This window comes from Leptodactylus fuscus, chromosome 2, assembly GCF_031893055.1.
Source record: "Leptodactylus fuscus isolate aLepFus1 chromosome 2, aLepFus1.hap2, whole genome shotgun sequence".
NCBI lineage: Eukaryota > Metazoa > Chordata > Amphibia > Anura > Leptodactylidae > Leptodactylus > Leptodactylus fuscus.
This window is the reverse complement of record NC_134266.1, coordinates 271,036,374-271,056,352: the sequence shown is the minus strand read 5'-3', so window position 1 is coordinate 271,056,352 and position 19,979 is coordinate 271,036,374. Positions and strand designations below refer to the sequence as shown.

Genomic DNA, 19,979 nt, shown 5'->3' with positions numbered 1-19,979 from the left:
ACATAGGAGTAGTATTATAGTAGTTATATTCTTGTACATAGGAGGTAGTATTATAGTAGTTATATTCTTGTATATAGGAGTAGTATTATAGTAGTTATATTCTTGTACGTAGGAGTAGTATTATAGTAGTTATATTCTTGTACGTAGGAGCAGTATTATAGTAGTTATATTCTTGTACATAGGAGCAGTATTATTGTAGTTATATTCTTGTACATAGGAGCAGTATTATAGTAGTTATATTCTTGTACATAGGAGTAGTATTATAGTAGTTATATTCCTGTACATAGGAGGTAGTATTATAGTAGTTATATTCTTGTACATAGGAGCAGTATTACAGTAGTTATATTCTTGTACATAGGAGTAGTATTATAGTAGTTATATTCTTGTACATAGCAGTATTATAGTAGTTATATTCTTGTACATAGGAGTAGTATTATAGTAGTTATATTCTTGTACATAGGAGTAGTATTATAGTAGTTATATTCTTGTACATAGGAGTAGTATTATAGTAGTTATATTCTTGTACATAGGAGGTAGTATTATAGTAGTTATATTCTTGTACATAGGAGTAGTATTATAGTAGTTATATTCTTGTACATAGGAGGTAGTATTATAGTAGTTATATTCTTGTATATAGGAGTAGTATTATAGTAGTTATATTCTTGTACATAGGAGTAGTATTATAGTAGTTATATTCTTGTACATAGGAGTAGTATTATAGTAGTTATATTCTTGTACATAGGAGCAGTATTGTAGTAGTTATATTCTTGTACATAGGAGCAGTATTATAGTAGTTATATTCTTGTACATAGTAGTATTATAGTAGTTATATTCTTGTACATAGGAGCAGTATTATAGTAGTTATATTCTTGTACATAGGAGCAGTATTATAGTAGTTATATTCTTGTACATAGGAGTAGTATTATAGTAGTTATATTCTTGTACATAGGAGCAGTATTATAGTAGTTATATTCTTGTACATAGGAGTAGTATTATAGTAGTTATATTCCTGTACATAGGAGGTAGTATTATAGTAGTTATATTCTTGTACATAGGAGTAGTATTATAGTAGTTATATTCTTGTACATAGGAGGTAGTATTATAGTAGTTATATTCTTGTATATAGGAGTAGTATTATAGTAGTTATATTCTTGTACATAGGAGTAGTATTATAGTAGTTATATTCTTGTACATAGGAGCAGTATTGTAGTAGTTATATTCTTGTACATAGGAGTAGTATTATAGTAGTTATATTCTTGTACATAGGAGTAGTATTATAGTAGTTATATTCTTGTACATAGGAGCAGTATTGTAGTAGTTATATTCTTGTACATAGTAGTATTATAGTAGTTATATTCTTGTACATAGGAGCAGTATTATAGTAGTTATATTCTTGTACATAGGAGCAGTATTATAGTAGTTATATTCTTGTACATAGGAGTAGTATTATAGTAGTTATATTCTTGTACATAGGAGCAGTATTATAGTAGTTATATTCTTGTACATAGGAGGTAGTATTATAGCAGTTATATTCCTGTACATAGGAGGTAGTATTATAGTAGTTATATTCTTGTACATAGGAGTAGTATTATAGTAGTTATATTCTTGTATATAGGAGTAGTATTATAGTAGTTATATTCTTGTACATAGGAGTAGTATTATAGTAGTTATATTCTTGTACATAGGAGCAGTATTGTAGTAGTTATATTCTTGTACATAGTAGTATTATAGTAGTTATATTCTTGTACATAGGAGCAGTATTATAGTAGTTATATTCTTGTACATAGGAGCAGTATTATAGTAGTTATATTCTTGTACATAGGAGTAGTATTATAGTAGTTATATTCTTGTACATAGGAGGTAGTATTATAGCAGTTATATTCCTGTACATAGGAGGTAGTATTATAGTAGTTATATTCTTGTACATAGGAGTAGTATTATAGTAGTAACATTCCTGTACATAGGAGGTAGTATTATAGTAGTTATATTCTTGTACATAGGAGGTAGTATTATAGTAGTTATATTCTTGTACATAGGAGGTAGTATTATAGTAGTTATATTCTTGTATATAGGAGTAGTATTATAATAGTTATATTCTTGTACATAGGAGTAGTATTATAGTAGTTATATTCTTGTACATAGGAGCAGTATTGTAGTAGTTATATTCTTGTACATAGTAGTATTATAGTAGTTATATTCTTGTACATAGGAGTAGTATTATAGTAGTTATATTCTTGTACATAGGAGCAGTATTGTAGTAGTTATATTCTTGTACATAGTAGTATTATAGTAGTTATATTCTTGTACATAGGAGCAGTATTATAGTAGTTATATTCTTGTACATAGGAGCAGTATTATAGTAGTTATATTCTTGTACATAGGAGTAGTATTATAGTAGTTATATTCTTGTACATAGGAGCAGTATTATAGTAGTTATATTCTTGTACATAGGAGTAGTATTATAGTAGTTATATTCTTGTACATAGGAGGTAGTATTATAGCAGTTATATTCCTGTACATAGGAGGTAGTATTATAGTAGTTATATTCTTGTACATAGGAGTAGTATTATAGTAGTTATATTCTTGTATATAGGAGTAGTATTATAGTAGTTATATTCTTGTACATAGGAGTAGTATTATAGTAGTTATATTCTTGTACATAGGAGCAGTATTGTAGTAGTTATATTCTTGTACATAGTAGTATTATAGTAGTTATATTCTTGTACATAGGAGCAGTATTATAGTAGTTATATTCTTGTACATAGGAGCAGTATTATAGTAGTTATATTCTTGTACATAGGAGTAGTATTATAGTAGTTATATTCTTGTACATAGGAGGTAGTATTATAGCAGTTATATTCCTGTACATAGGAGGTAGTATTATAGTAGTTATATTCTTGTACATAGGAGTAGTATTATAGTAGTTATATTCTTGTACATAGGAGCAGTATTATAGTAGTTATATTCTTGTACATAGGAGCAGTATTATAGTAGTTATATTCTTGTACATAGGAGCAGTATTATAGTAGCTATATTCTTGTACATAGGAGCAGTATTATAGTAGTTATATTCTTGTACATAGGAGTAGTATTATAGTAGTTACATTCCTGTACATAGGAGGTAGTATTATAGTAGTTATATTCTTGTACATAGGAGGTAGTATTATAGTAGTTATATTCTTGTACATAGGAGCAGTATTATAGTAGTTATATTCTTGTACATAGGAGCAGTATTATAGTAGTTATATTCTTGTACATAGGAGCAGTATTATAGTAGTTATATTCTTGTACATAGGAGCAGTATTATAGTAGTTATATTCTTGTACATAGGAGTAGTATTATAGTAGTTATATTCCTGTACATAGGAGGTAGTATTATAGTAGTTATATTCTTGTACATAGGAGGTAGTATTATAGTAGTTATATTCCTGTACATAGGAGGTAGTATTATAGTAGTTATATTCTTGTACATAGGAGTAGTATTATAGTAGTTATATTCTTGTACATAGGAGCAGTATTATAGTAATTATATTCTTGTACATAGTAGTATTATAGTAGTTATATTCTTGTACATAGGAGCAGTATTATAGTAGTTATATTCTTGTACATAGGAGTAGTATTATAGTAGTTATATTCCTGTACATAGGAGGTAATTTTTATTAGTAAAAACAAAACAAAAATACATTACATTCCAGCAGAATTAATAACTAATTAATAATAATAATAATAATAATATAACATAAATCAGACATGTCTGTCAGATAACAAAAATGAGAATCACTTTAACTTAAGAGTCCATTGCTGGCAGGATAAAGAGGGGGGAAAAATAAATAAATCCATAAATAAATGAACAGACTTATTTGCAGTGTTATCAGAATATTCAGCAATCGATATATACATTTCTCCACAATTTTACATTATCAGACTTTTTTCTGACCTCCAGAGACTTTATCCACCTCAGTTCAGACATGATATATGTGACAGCGGTCATATGACGGAAGGGCTCTCTGTGTAGGGACACCTGGGTCCTCGTATGCCAGTGATAATATTTGATGACAGTAATAATAATATACAGGGTCTCCCGGTTAATGTCACCTATATTAGTTGGGATGCCATATATGATTTCGGGGTATTTGAGTGATTGTAATCGGGGAATTTTCAGCCTCCGGGATATTTCCTGCCAGATCTTTCGCCCTCCCCCGCACTCTGATATAAAATGTGCCATGGTCTCCTCCTGCTGGCAACCCAATGGACATGCCCGATCTGTCACACTGAGATGTTTTAGGTTGCCTCTTACAAAAAGTTTCCCATGCAGAGATAGCCAGGCAATGTCAAAGAACTTTGCAGGGAGCCTCAGACCAGTGAGGAGCCTCAGACTATCCTGCAGGGTTGTAGATGTGCAGTCCCTCAATGCCGGCTGGAGACAATAGAAGGTCTTACATACCCTGGTGTATAGATCTCTCCTGGTCTTACTCACCAGATAGGTCTTTTCAATACCCCATTTTTTTAGGCACCTTATGCCATAGTCCAGATACTGGGGGAGGTAGTCACGAGTCGATCGACCCCTCTTAAGGCTGCCGCCTCGCACCCAGGATTCTGCAAAAGGCAATATCCAGTCCCTGATACTATTTACCCACAGGGAGCTGTTATCTGAGTCCAGGCAACCAAAATTTACTTTTAGAAACATGGAGTCAAAAAACACCCTTGGATTTAACATATCCAGCCCACCCTCTCTCCTCTGTAGGTAGGTTATCCCTCTTTTTACTGGGTTCAACCTGTTCCCCCACAAAAGTTGGAAGAACAGGCTAAAGAGCCTAGCGGAGAAAGATTCTGGCAAAGGAAAGACAACAGAGACGTACAAGAAGACAGGGACCAGGTAAGTCTTCAACATTTTAACCCTTTCTCTATAGGTCAGCCTCCAGTTCTTCCATCGCTGAACCTTTGCATTTCCGGATTCCAACTTTTCTTCCCAATTTAGTCTGCAATTATCATCCCTCCCGAATTTCACCCCAAGGATCTTAATATAGGAGGAGGCCTGGGCAAACTGCGGCAGATCAAATGTAGGACCAGTATGACCCGTCCAGAGAGCTTGACTCTTCTCAAGGTTGACAAGAGACCCGGAGGCCTCTGAGTAACTTCTGATGGCCGCAGACAACATCTCCACCTCACGAGGCTCAGATATCACCACAGTCACATCATCCGCGTAGGCAACAACTCTCAGGGGCAAGCAGTGGGGGACCGGCGCCCCCTGAAAATCACACTCCTGCAGTGACCTAAGAAACGGGTCTATGGCAAACACATACAGTAATGGACTCAGTGGGCAACCTTGTCTCACCCCTGCCTCAACCCTGAAAGTATCACCCTGCCAACCATTAATCAGAGGAAAGCTCTCCGCCTCGCAGTACAAAGTTCTCAGCCAATCCACAAATTGTCCCGGAATACCGTACTTTGTCAAAGTCGCCCATAGATACTCATGGTCTACTCTGTCAAAGGCCTTAGCCTGGTCAAGACTCACAACATATCTCCCACACCTCAGAGCTTTACATCTCTCAAACATCTCCCTTATCGAGATAACTGCTCCAGAGATGTTCCGCCCTTTAACTGTGCCAAACTGAGAGCCTGCCAACAGTGCCGGGGACAAACAAACTAATCTAGAGAACAGAATTTTTGCAAGAATCTTCCTATCGACATTCAAGAGGGCAATCGGCCTCCAGTTCTTGATGTCACTAGGCTCTTTACCTTTAGACAGCAGGATCAGGGAGGACACTCTCATGGATGGAGGCATCAGGTGGTTTTCTAGACTAGTTTTGTATACATCCACGAGAATTGGTGCCAAGAGGTCTCGGAATTTCTTATAGAACTCAGCTGTAATCCCATCTGGACCTGGTGCCTTCTTCAGATGTAACTTATCTATGGCCTCTTTCACCTCTTCCACTGTTAACTCTGCTGTCAAAGGAGAAAAGTCCAAATCATTAGTATCAGGACCTGGAGTTGCCTCCAAGAATTAAGCCACCTTCTCTCTATCCAAAACCTTCTTCTGAAACAAGTCAGCATAGTAAGTTCTCACCACCCCCAGGATACCCTCCCGAGACTCCTGTAACACACCCTGGGAGTCAGTGAGACCTGTGACCGATTTATTTGCCACCCGCTCCCTGCAATTCTCAAAAGGATCCGGAGCCCCTAAGGACCCATAATCCCGTTCAAGAACCAGGGATGTATACCTGCGGTACTGATACTGACTGATCTCAGATTTCAGCCGGTCAATCTTCTGTTGGTTATCCCCGCCCGCCGAATAGAGTGACTCTAATTCTTTCCGCAGCCTGAGATACTGGCTATATTTACTCTTCCCCTTCTTAACTGACAGTCTCCTTAAGAGGGATCTGATCTCCTCCTTGACATCCTCCCACCAGTCTGCCATGTTGTCATAAAACACCACTCTCTCAAGCTGGTTCTGAAATAGAGAGTGGACACAACTCCGGACACAGTCATCGTCCAAGAGGCTGGAATTGAGCTTCCATAGGCCTCTCCCAATATCAGGGCGTTTTGTGGAGCCCAAGCAAAAATACAAAGCCAGATGGTCAGAATAAGGGACTGTCTTTTCACTTTTCTCACTAACATGCTCAGCGGGACTGACCAGAGCTAAGTCTATCCGACTGCATCTACCAGCGCAGGAGTAAGTGAATTTTGGTTTCCTACCACCCTCAGTAAACACATCAGACAGACCAGCCTGTGAAATAATTCTGCTTAAGACCTTGCAGTCCCTGGTGAGAGGCCGACCAGTAGGTCTGTCACTGGATGACATGGTGGCATTGAAGTCCCCTGCCATGACTACCGGAACAGATGTAAACAAGTACTGCTTGACTTCATCAAACAGACGTGCCCTTTCAATCACCGACTGCGGTGGACCATAGATATTAATGAGTCGGAGCCTTCTGCCTCGGATGGTAACTTCTAAAACCAGGCACCTCCCCATCAGAACCTCAGTGAATCTGTGTATGGTGACATCAGGGGTGTTAAACAGTATAGAAACCCCGGCATAAGGTTCCACAGCCAGAGACCAGAAGGACGGGCCAGATTTCCATTCTCTCTCTGCTTCTCGTATTAGTCCTAAAGTATTTAAACGGGTTTCTTGTAAGAAATAGACATCGGCATCAAGATATCTCAGATGTTCATACACTGCGTGTCTTGTCCTCCTTGCTCGGATGCTATTCACATTACTAGAGATAACTTTAAGATAGAAACCTGCCATCAGAACAACTAGGAATATGAGAAACAGAGAGATGGGCCCCATTGTCATAGATCAGAGTCAGAGGTGTCCTGGTGACCAGCTGTTTCCATGTCTGATTCGGACTGCCCCTCATCTCGGTGGGGTCTCCTCTTATTGGGAGGATCGCCCTCTGGCTCCTCCTCATACTCCGCCATCATTCGTGAGAGTTCTCTGTCTAGTTCTGCTTCTCCGTCTGACTCTGATAGGACACTAAATCTATTCCCCGTTGCAGTGACCTCGCCTGCACTACTTACTCTCATCTTTGTGGGCTTTTCTACCGTGGTCCACTCACCCTCAGGCTTACGGCTGGCTTTATCCTTCTTCCTCCTTTTATTATTGTTGGATGATCGGGCAGGAGAAGAGACGACCACTGAGGGTTGTACAACCTGCTCGACAACCTCCATGGTCGTCTCAATGGGACCTGACTCGGCCTGGTCTTGGGTGGTATCACCTGTATGTGGTTGAGGCTCCGCCTCCGTGACTACTGACCCTGACAATAGCACCTCCTCCTCCTCCTGTATGTCATCAGCCGCTGCCAGCAAGTCCTCATCAGGGCTATCCTTACAGATGTTATGCCAGGCATCAGGACAATCTCTGTGGGGGTGACCGATCCGACCGCACAGGTTACACCTAATGCTTTGGCATGTGGCACTCACGTGGCCCATTTCATTACATAGGCTACACTTTACCATGGAGCATACACTGGCCACATGGCCGGCCTTCCCACACTTGAAGCACCGGCGAGGCTGACCCGCATAGAAGCAGATCCCTTTTTCTCGGCCTATAAAGAACGAATTGGGCAGATGTTGGGTTATGTTGTTCTGCTGACGCAACTTCACCAGGACCCTCCACCCACCGGTCCAGACCCCGTCTTCATCCCTGTTCTTACTAAGATCGGACATGAGGTCACAATGCCTCCTGAGCCAGATGACAATATCCTGAGGGGGAACGGCTTCATTCCAAAATACAATTGTGACAGAGGCTGTATCTGGCCTAGAGATGGGGATGAAACTGAACTTATCCCAACCTTCCGTATCTCTCAACCTGGTGAGATTGGCCCAGAACCGGTCCAGATCAGACATCAGCTTAAAACTAACATCATACCCCTGGCGGTCAGGAAGGTTTATGACGGCCAGGATATCAGTCGGCACAAAGCCCATCTGGGTACATAGGAGCTCTCGGACCACAAACCTCCTATCCGGCAGATCCTCCTTGGCACCTCCGTGCCTAAACCTGACTACATTCCTCCTCCTGAAAGCCTGGCCTGTATAACTGGAGTTTGATGCAAAAGATGGAGCACCGCGGCTCCAGGCATTCCCTGAGGAGGTACGGCCGGATCCGCCATCTTGGCGTGTTTGTGGGCGCTGTGTGGGCTGCTGAGCACCTGTACCATGTGGTTCTGCTACTGTGCGAGTATCCAGAGGGGGAAAGTCCTGCACACTGGACTGTCCTGTGTCCGCCCCACCATCAACCTCTATGTCTGCAATATCACCAGACTCCAGAGACTGGACTGCAGAGGGGTCTGACGCCATAGATCGTGAAGGATCCCCCCCAGAAACACCTTCCCCTGCTGGGCCGTTATCACATACAGGAATATCCATAATATCAGGCACATTAGTCAGACAATCAGCGGCAGCAGAGTCCTGCACAGCAGAGTCCATATTAGTATTATAGTCAGCGGCAGCAGAGTCCTGCATAGCAGAGTCCACAACCTGTAACCCCAGATATGTTACTCCCCCAGTACCTTCAGGTAAGAGTCCATAGTCCTGCTGCAATGACTTGTCTCCTGGGACTTGTGGTGTCTGCACAGCTGCTACTTCATTACCATTAGGCAGGGGTCCATGACCTGGTTGCAAAGTGCTGGTTGCTGGGACTTGTGGTGCCTTGCTGAGAATTGCTGCAGGTTTTTGCTGTTGCTGAACACTGGTCGCTTTCCCGTACAAATTCCCTTCCTTAAAAGGGAAACTTGCTGGCTGCAGAACTGGTTTTACATGGGACTGCTGGCTGCCACCTTGAGAGGGTTCAGACCCAGCTTTAGCACAAGGTGATGGTGACTTCTGGTATTCCTGGAACCGCTGCTGGTTTCTGTACGATTCTCCCACCGATCCCATTTGCTCCAGTACAGTCTCGGTCTCCCGTACGTTCTCGGCGAGCTCTTTCGCCAGTGCGCTCAGCTTCCTGTCCAGTAACACCAGTTTCTCAGGGCATGCAGACTTTTTTAGATTATACGCACATTCAATCTGTCTCTGCAGATATATTTTACTGGCCTTCAATGTCTCCAGTCGCTTGACCAGTGCTGGTATCTCATCTGCCAGGCGCAGTTCTGGTGCTCGCTCAGTAGCTGTGACAGTCTGTGCATTGTTGGAGAGCTTTGCAGGTTGGTTACCCCCAGTATGGCTTCTGGTTGGTGTAGCCTGTGATTTCTGACATGCTACGGCTGTTGTCACTGCCATGGGCCCACAATGTCCAGACTGGGGACTATGTCCCAGTTTATTCCCAGTGACTGTACTGCTGGTACCTTGAAGCTTCCCCGCTGGTCTCCCTTTGATCTCCTCCACTGCCTTCACTACATTTTTGTAGTTACCGCTTCCAGATCTTGTCCGCTCAGACCGTACCAATACAGACTGCTGCATGTTCTCCTGCATGGTCTGCTTCTCCAGGGATGTTCTCCTCTGTCTGCAGGAGGGTGGGGTGGACTGGACACCTGCAACCTGCAATGGAGTCTGCACAGGCTGCAAAGTTTGCTCCTTACATTCAACCATTTTGCTTGGTTGTTGCACCGTACTACTGCTTGCTTCCGTTACTTCTTCCTTTACAACTTTCTTCCCATCTTGGCTTGCTGCACTAGGACTGCTGACACACTGGACACGATTCCCATTACTGGGGACTTTAGGATTTCCATCCATTTTTTTAGTTGTCTGGGAATTGCTTCCCAGAGAAGGCCTTGGAGCCTGGGCCTTGGCAGGGGAACTTCCCCACCCAGGGCGGCCCCGACCTGGGCTATCTCCAGACATCAGGAGCCTCAGGAGAGCTACAAAAACACGTCCTCACAGCTAGGAGGTAGTATTATAGTAGTTATATTCTTGTACATAGGAGCAGTATTATAGTAGTGATATTCTTGTACATAGGAGTAGTATTATAGTAGTTATATTCTTGTACATAGGAGTAGTATTATAGTAGTTATATTCTTGTACATAGGAGGTAGTATTATAGTAGTTATATTCTTGTACATAGGAGGTAGTATTATAGCAGTTATATTCCTGTACATAGGAGGTAGTATTATAGTAGTTATATTCTTGTACATAGGAGTAGTATTATAGTAGTTATATTCTTGTACATAGGAGCAGTATTATAGTAGTTATATTCTTGTACATAGGAGGTAGTATTATAGTAGTTATATTCTTGTACATAGGAGGTAGTATTATAGTAGTTATATTCTTGTACATAGGAGCAGTATTATAGTAGTTATATTCTTGTACATAGGAGTAGTATTATAGTAGTTATATTCTTGTACATAGGAGTAGTATTATAGTAGTTATATTCTTGTACATAGGAGCTGTATTATAGTAGTTATATTCTTGTACATAGGAGCAGTATTATAGTAGTTATATTCTTGTACATAGGAGTAGTATTATAGTAGCTATATTCCTGTACATAGGAGGTAGTATTATAGTAGTTATATTCTTGTACATAGGAGGTAGTATTATAGTAGTTATATTCTTGTACACAGGAGTAGTATTATAGTAGTTATATTCTTGTACATAGGAGCAGTATTATAGTAGTTATATTCCTGTATATAGGAGTAGTATTATAGTAGTTATATTCCTGTACATAGGAGGTAGTATTATAGTAGTTATATTCTTGTACATAGGAGCAGTATTATAGTAGTGATATTCTTGTACATAGGAGTAGTATTATAGTAGTTATATTCTTGTACATAGGAGTAGTATTATAGTAGTTATATTCTTGTACATAGGAGGTAGTATTATAGTAGTTATATTCTTGTATATAGGAGTAGTATTATAGTAGTTATATTCTTGTACATAGGAGGCAGTATTATAGTAGTTATATTCTTGTACATAGGAGGCAGTATTATAGTATTTATATTCTTGTACATAGGAGCAGTATTATAGTAGTTATATTCTTGTACATAGGAGTAGTATTATAGTAGTTATATTCTTGTACATAGGAGGCAGTATTATAGTATTTATATTCTTGTACATAGGAGCAGTATTATAGTAGTTATATTCTTGTATATAGGAGTAGTATTATAGTAGTTATATTCTTGTACATAGGAGCAGTATTATAGTAGTTATATTCTTGTACATAGGAGTAGTATTATAGTAGTTATATTCTTGTACATAGGAGGCAGTATTATAGTATTTATATTCTTGTACATAGGAGCAGTATTATAGTAGTTATATTCTTGTATATAGGAGTAGTATTATAGTAGTTATATTCTTGTACATAGGAGCAGTATTATAGTAGTTATATTCTTGTACATAGGAAGTAGTATTATAGTAGTTATATTCTTGTACATAGGAGGTAGTATTATAGTAGTTATATTCTTGTATATAGGAGTAGTATTATAGTAGTTATATTCTTGTACATAGGAGGTAGTATTATAGTAGTTATATTCTTGTACATAGGAGGCAGTATTATAGTATTTATATTCTTGTACATAGGAGCAGTATTATAGTAGTTATATTCTTGTACATAGGAGGTAGTATTATAGTAGTTATATTCTTGTACATAGGAGGTAGTATTATAGTAGTTATATTCTTGTATATAGGAGTAGTATTATAATAGTTATATTCTTGTACATAGGAGCAGTATTATAGTAGTTCTATTCTTGTACATAGGCAGTATTATAGTAGTTATATTCTTGTACATAGGAGTAGTATTATAGTAGTTATATTCTTGTACATAGGAGACAGTATTATAGTAGTTATATTTTTGTACATAGCAGCAGTATTATAGTAGTTATATTCTTGTACATAGGAGTAGTATTATAGTAGTTATATTCTTGTACATAGGAGTAGTATTATAGTAGTTATATTCTTGTACATAGGAGTAGTATTATAGTAGTTATATTCTTGTACATAGGAGTAGTATTATAGTAGTTATATTCTTGTACATAGGAGTAGTATTATAGTAGTTATATTCTTGTACATAGGAGCAGTATTATAGTAGTTATATTCTTGTACATAGGAGCAGTATTATAGTAGTTATATTCTTGTAGATAGGAGTAGTATTATAGTAGTTATATTCTTGTACATAGGAGCAGTATTATAGTAGTTATTATCTTGTACATAGGAGTAGTATTATAGTAGTTATATTCTTGTACATAGGAGTAGTATTATAGTAGTTATATTCTTGTACATAGGAGCAGTATTATAGTAGTTATATTCTTGTACGTAGGGGGCAGTAGTGTAGCAGTTATTTCAGTAATGATGGCTGAATACATTGTACACAGACCTAATACAATTTAGCAGACGTTCTCATAGATTTTCCTCTTATCTCTCCTTCTATATCTCGTCTGACATATATATAGTACATTATTCAGCAGGGAGTGACGGTCATATTGTGCTATCACTCCTGGATCCTCCTGGCTGTGCCTTGTACAGGTTCTCTTGTCTCCACCTGTATATAGATGTCGCTGTTATGGATCTGATCACGCCCGCTTCTTATCACTATTATGTATACGGTATATTATGACGTTCTGGGCTCTCATCTGGTCTGTGTCTGGTCATAGAATGCGGCTGCCTATTCTTAATGTATATGATATAAGTAAAGCCTTTCTGCCACTGATACATTGTAACGAACTATCAACCCTTTGTTCCCCTAATGATGTTAAGTGGCGGTGTTAACCCTTTGTTGCCGGCTAATGTTTTTCTATGTCTCTCTGCAGCTTCTGGATGAACTGCCCATGATCTACAGCTGCAGTGTGTTTGTCTACTGCCTGTAAGTGACACCTCTTATACTATATGGCGGTATTACAGCTCCCATAACAGATGTCACCCCATAGTCTATGGCTCACATACCTAGATATACAATCCTATATCTAATCTCTGCGTAATTAGGGTGGGCTCCCGGGAAAGCTGGGTGGCTACCACTGTGTAAGATGCATTAAGGTTGTCACCCAGCTTTCTGATAAACAGATGGATTTCAAATGAAACCCTATATAGATACGTCCTGTATATTATGGACGCCTAGATTGTTGTCGGTCAGTATATAAGACTCAAAACCTCTTACCTGGGTGCGGCTCTCTGCTGCCATCTCCTGGTGGATTTGTATAACCGCTCTGATAACCAGACAGGTTGTAGTAGGACGATCCCTGCACTGCAAACCTCAGGTGGTCGGCGGGAAGAATTATGAAGCTTCTATGTCTCATGTGGACAAGTTGGTCAAAGACCTGCTGTCAAGCGACGCTATGAAAGAATACAACAGGGCTCGAGTGTACCTAGATGAAAACTAAAAGTCACAGGAAAACTTCACAATTTATAATAATAATACATTTTACTTCTATAGCGCCAACCTATTCCGCAGCGCTGTACAATTTGTAGGGTTCAGATACAGACAGATACATAACAAAGAACGTCATTTCACACAATGGGACTGAGGGCCCTGCTCACAAGAGCTTACAATCTATGAGGTAGAGGGGGTGACGCAAGAGGTAGCAGGGGCGGCATTACTTATACAGGGGTCAGACACTTCTGTAATAGAGGTGACTGTCATTACACAAATAAGACTGTATGAGCCGTCACCGGCCGTGTCCTGTAACATGTGGATGGAGCTTGATAAGTTAGGCTGAAAAGGCATCATATCATGTGGGGTAGTGTGGGAGCGGGGACAGAGGAGGGTTAAAATATAGGGATTCTAATTATAGTACGGAAGGGTTTACATTAGGACATGTGATCGGCCTGTCTGATAAGATGCGTCTTTAGTTTGCGCTTGAAACTGTAGAAATTGGGAGTTAATCTGATTGTCCGGGGTAGAGCATTCCAGAGAAGTGGTGCAGCTCGGGAGAAGTCTTGTATACGAGCGGGGGAGGTTCTGATAATAGAGGATGTAAGTGATAGGTCATTGAGTGAGCGGAGAACACGGGTTGGGCGGTAAACAGAGATGAGGGAGGAAATGTAGGGAGGTGCGGCATTATGGAGAGCCTTGTGGGGGAGGGGGATAGGTTTATATTGTATTCTATAATGAATAGGCAGCCAATGTAGTGACCGGCACAGACCGGAGGCCTCGCTGTAGCGTCTAGCCTGATAGATGAGCCTGGCCGCTGCATTCGGAATAGATTGTAGAGGGGAGAGTTTAGTGAGGGGAAGACCGATTAGTAAGGAGTTACAGTAGTCAAGGCGAGAATGAATCAGAGAGACAATAAGTGTCTTTAGTGTATCTCTGGTAAGGAAGGGGTGTATTCTGGAGATGCTTTTGATCTGCACTTGAGAAAGGGCATCCTGGCCCGGAACGCGTCGTGCTTAATAAAGTCTTTTATTGTATATGAGCGAGCGCTGGTCTTTGGCTTTTCCTTTGGAGGCTGCTCCTTTTCTTTCCCACCCCATGTATGAGACCCTGATGGGACTTGGCAGCACTGTAAGTGACCGTCGGCTTCACCCAAAGTGTGAGAAGGAGCTATCGCAGGTCCTTCCTTCCAACCGCGACCAGGCTGTATAATCTACATCAGACCAAGCGCAGACACTCCGCACAGAGAACTAATGATTATGACTATGACTATGAAGTCTTCCTCTTTCTTCCTCTCCTCCTTAGCTGCTGTGGACTCCTCGTATATCTTCTCTTCTCAGTATATGTGTCCTGTATTATATTACTGTGTATTATCCTGTATCTGTATTACTAGGCTGCTGTAACATACTGAGTATCCACACTGTGCGACTATTACAGGATTATCTTATCTTATCTCTGCGGGCCCCATACGGCCATAGTCTCCTCTGTATCTCGCAGACGCTGACTCTTCGCTGTTTCTCTTCCCAGATACGAATGTTTCAAGAACAGGAACTCCTATAATTATTTGCTGCTCGTCCTGTTGATACTTTTCAGTGTCACAGTAACTACAGTAAGTGCCGGGGTCACATGTCGCACCTCAGAGGGGGAGGGGAGGGTGTGTATGCAGTGGGTGCGCTTGGTTTGGGACCATTATATACAATATATTGCATACTTAGCAAATATTTATTGGTGCTCTATATGTAACTACCTGCAACTTTCTGAACGCAGCTTTGGATGTGATTGGAGAAGTTGTCATTAAATTTAAGATTTTTTTTAAAATATGGTAGTGAAATAGTATGTACAGGTGGCTCCCCCTAGTGGCATCGTATATGAACTGCAGTGCTAAAATATATTTCTCCTAGGGGTTTATTTATCTGAGTGAGCTCTCCTACATCACTATGCGGTATAGTACGGTATAGTATGGTGGGGTCTACGTCAGTAAATGGTATTTTTTATCTCCTGTAGGTTTACTTGCTATGGAAGGAGCCGGTGTTTCATCAGGTAAGGTGACCCTATAGATAGATCTATAACCCTATACTGCTTACTAGGTCATCAATAATACATCTGTGAGGGTCCGACAGCCGAGACCTCCACAGATCAGCTGTTCGGGACTCCCAGCAATGTTTACTTTAGTGGCGAGTTGTGGTACTACATCAGTGGGGTAGTGCTGCAGTACCGTAACCCACCACTACAACCTGTACGGCGAGCAACAATGACTGGGAGCTGCGCAGATCTGCAGGGGTCCTGGGTGTCGGACCCTCACAGATATAATATTGAAGGCTTAGCCTAAGGATTGGACATCGATATTAGAAACTGGATAAGCCCTTTAACCAAAATCATGTGACTTATGAAATCAGGATAAGGAAGGACCCTGCGGGGAGACAACTATTACTATAGAGGGGTGGTCTTTGATGCAATATAATGAGACTCCGGGGTGTCCCTTTAAGTGACTGGCCTTTTGTCTCCTCCCCCTCCAGGTGATGTACGGAGTGCTGGTGACCTTCCTGGTCCTCCGATCTGTGTATATAGTTAGCTGGTAAGTCGTGACCCGTATCTGACACTCCCTTCATTAGGAGTTTGGCATGAGCCAATTAAAGGGGCGTTTCATGTATACTATTTCTACATTCTGATGATATCTTGCGTCTTCCTTGCAGGGTGTACCCGTGGCTGAGGGGCCTGGCTTACACCTCCCTAGGAGTCTTCTTACTTGGATTTCTACTGTGGAACGTGGACAATATATTCTGTGATACCTGGAGGTGAGGACTGCGCCAATGTCTGGTCATTTAAAAGAAGAGACAGGGAGGCAGTACTATCTGTGCCTGCGAGATTTACATGGAGACTACGGGAGCTAATACTATCTGTGTATATACATCATGCAAGGTTTACAGTGATGCAGTAATATCTGTCCCTGCAAGATTTACAGAAAGAGACAGGGACACAGAACTATCTGTGCTTGCAAGATTTACTTGCTGACTCTGGGAGCTAATGCTATCTGCGTATATACATCATGCAAGATTTACAGTGATGCAGTAATATCTGTGCCTGCAAGATTTACAGAAAGACACCGGGAGCTAGTACTATCTGTGCCTGTATTTACATATTGACTCTGGGAGCTAATACTTTGTGTATCTATATCAAGCAAAGTTTACAGTGAGGCAGGTAATATATGATTTATAGGATTAAACAGGAAGGTAGTACTATCTGTACATGTCATTCATAGACAAGCAGTATTTGTACCTGCAAGATTTATAGAGAGAAAAAGGGAGGCGGTACTATCTGTGCCCACAATATTTAGATGGGAATGCAGTACCTTCTGTCTGTGCCCCGATGTCTATTTGTATAAATGATGTTGGCACAGATAGTACTGCCTCTGTAAATGATGTGTAGAAAGAATTATCTTCTGATCTTTCTCTGTAAATGTTGTAGGCACAGATAGTGCTGCGTCCATTTCTCTGTATTTAATGTGGTATTATGTATAGCATTTATGGGGAACACAGTCTGCACTGTTGAATGCATCATTTACAAAGAGCTATAAGAAGCAGTACTATCTGAGCAAGGACTTGCTGACACAAAGTAAGCACGCTTCGCTGTCATGATGCAGACACAGATAGTACTGCCTCACTGACATGATATAGGTACAGATAGTACTGCCTCACTGACATGATATAGGCACAGCTAGTACTGCCTCACTGTCATGATGCAGGCACAGATAGTACTGCCATGATGTAGGGACAGATAGCACAGCTTCACTGTCATGATGCAGGCACAGATAGTACTTCCTCGCAAACATGATATAGGCACAGATAGTACGGCCACGCAGTCATGGTGTAGGCACAGATAGTACTACCTCGCTGACATGATGTAGGCACAGATAGTACGGCCACGCAGTCATGATGTAGGCACAGATAGTACTACCTCGCTGTCATGATATAGACACAGATAGTACAGCCGCACTTTCATGTCAGTGAGGTAGTACTATCTGTGCCTACATCATGACAGTGCGGCTGTACTATCTGTGCCTACATCATGTCAGATAGTACTACCTCACTGTCATGATGTAGGCACAGATGGTACTACCTCGCTGACATGATGTAGGCACAGATAGTACTACCTCGCTGTCATGATGTAGGCACTGATAGTACTACCTCGCTGTAATGATGTAGGCACAGATAGTACTACCTCGCTGACATGATGTAGGCACAGATAGTACTACCTCGCTGTAATGATGTAGGCACAGATAGTACAGCCGCACTGTCATGATGTAGGCACAGATAGTACTACCTTGCTGACATGATGCTGGCCATAGATAGTACTACCTCGCTGTCATGATGTAGGCACAGATAGTACTACCTCGCTGACATGATGTAGGCACAGATAGTACTACCTCGCTGTCATGATGTAGGCACAGATAGTACTGCCTTGTTGTCATGATGTAGGCACAGATAGTACAACCTCGCTGACATGATGTAGGCACAGATAGTACTGCCTTGTTATGATGTAGGCACAGATAGTACTACCTCGCTGACATGATGTAGGCACAGATAGTACTACCTCGCTGACATGATTTAGACACAGATAGTACTGCCTCGCTGACATGATTTAGGCACAGATAGTACTACCTCACTAACATGATATAGGCACAGATAGTACTACCTCACTAACATGATATAGGCACAGATAGTACGGCCACGCAGTCATGGTGTAGGCACAGATAGTACTACGTCGCTGTCATGATGTGGGCACTGATAGTACTACCACGCAGTCATGATGTACGCACAGATAGTACTACCTCGCTGACAGGATATAGGCACTCTGTGCCTACATTGTCAGGAAGGCAGTACTGCAGGACGTACCCAGCATATTACAGAGATGGAGACATCTAGATACCACCTGCTGTCCATGTACCTGGAAGAAGAGCAGATTATTGTACAGAAACACTAGCTATAATTGTCGACCTGAAGATTTTTCTTACAGGCTACTCCGCATTAATGTTTCATGTGTGTCCTTTTGCAGGGATGTCCGGCAGAAGATGCCGCCCGTCCTGGGGGCTGTGACGCAGTTTCATGCCTGGTGGCATATACTCACTGGACTGGGCTCCTACCTGCACATCTTGTTTAGGTAATTGTCTGCTTTCCTTGTGACGCTACTCAGAGTTAGGTTTTTGTTTTTTTGGGGGCAGCAGCTCAGGGGCTCAGCTGCAGTACCAAGCACAGCCACTAGGCAATGTACGGCACTTCGCTTGATACGTAGCGAAGAGGCTGCAGCACTCACCTGAGTCTTGTGGTCTCTTCACACAGCTGATCTGTGGGGGGTGCCAAATAATTTTGATGACCTATCCTAATGGTCATCGATCTCTTAGTCTTAGAAAACCCCCTCAAGGGTGCAAACAAAATGTATTTGGACTCGGACACAGGGGAGCAATATTGGGGTAATCTGCAGTGACCTCAGGTTATCGGAATCTATAATAATCTGGATTTTGCTTTGTGTGTTTTAGTTTATATACAAGAACCCTTTACCTGAAATATCGGCCCAAGGTGAAGGTAAGTACCTGTGGGACGCATCGCGGTCAGTCACTGTTGGGGGTAGGAGTCCTGCTTTATAAGATGCCGGAGAAGCTGGTGATGTTTCTAGGACACGTCATATGGTCACTGGGGGTAAAAATCTCCAGTCTTCATGCAGCGTGGCCCTAGGATACATGGCACCGCACCAAACCATGGGATGTGTGCCGTACTGACATTGTAAGGCCAGATGTCAGCACCCTTGGTGATCTTGACCAGCGAAAGGGTTCATGGCAATATAACTGCTGGACTAGGGCAGGGAATGGCAGAATCCAAAGTAAAAGGGTTAAAATTAGTATACCCGGTAGTGTGGAGGTGTGAAGGGGCTGAGATCAGTATACCCGGTGGTCCTGGGGCACAGATGGCAGTAAAGGGGTTTGTCTGCAGATTGGTGGTCTTACCAGCAGGACCTGTACTGTACTTTGACTATTTTTGGCAGTCCCGTGGAATGGAGCAACACCCAAAATGAGGATCGTTGGTGGCCCCAAGAAGTCGGACCCTCACCAGTCTGCAACTCCCATCCTATGCACTCATTGGCAAACCCCTTTAATGCCTCGATGTCAGAATCCTTGGTGGTGAGGGGGGTTGACGTCGGTATACCTTTCTGTTCAGGGCAATGGAAGGGTTAACGTGGGTTAAAGATCCCTGA

At 41.2% G+C, this 19,979-nt stretch overlaps 1 protein-coding gene across 1 annotated transcript in view; it reads left to right on the top strand.

The window, feature by feature from the left end:
- The window catches only part of ACER3 (alkaline ceramidase 3), a 38,590-nt gene that overhangs the window by 17,892 nt on the left and 719 nt on the right, over positions 1-19,979 (top strand). The window contains exons 4-10 of the mRNA XM_075266258.1: positions 13,177-13,229; positions 15,261-15,342; positions 15,738-15,773; positions 16,250-16,308; positions 16,427-16,528; positions 18,786-18,890; positions 19,267-19,312. Coding sequence (XP_075122359.1) covers positions 13,177-13,229; positions 15,261-15,342; positions 15,738-15,773; positions 16,250-16,308; positions 16,427-16,528; positions 18,786-18,890; positions 19,267-19,312 — 483 coding nt within the window. The remainder of the gene's footprint in view (positions 1-13,176; positions 13,230-15,260; positions 15,343-15,737; positions 15,774-16,249; positions 16,309-16,426; positions 16,529-18,785; positions 18,891-19,266; positions 19,313-19,979) is intronic.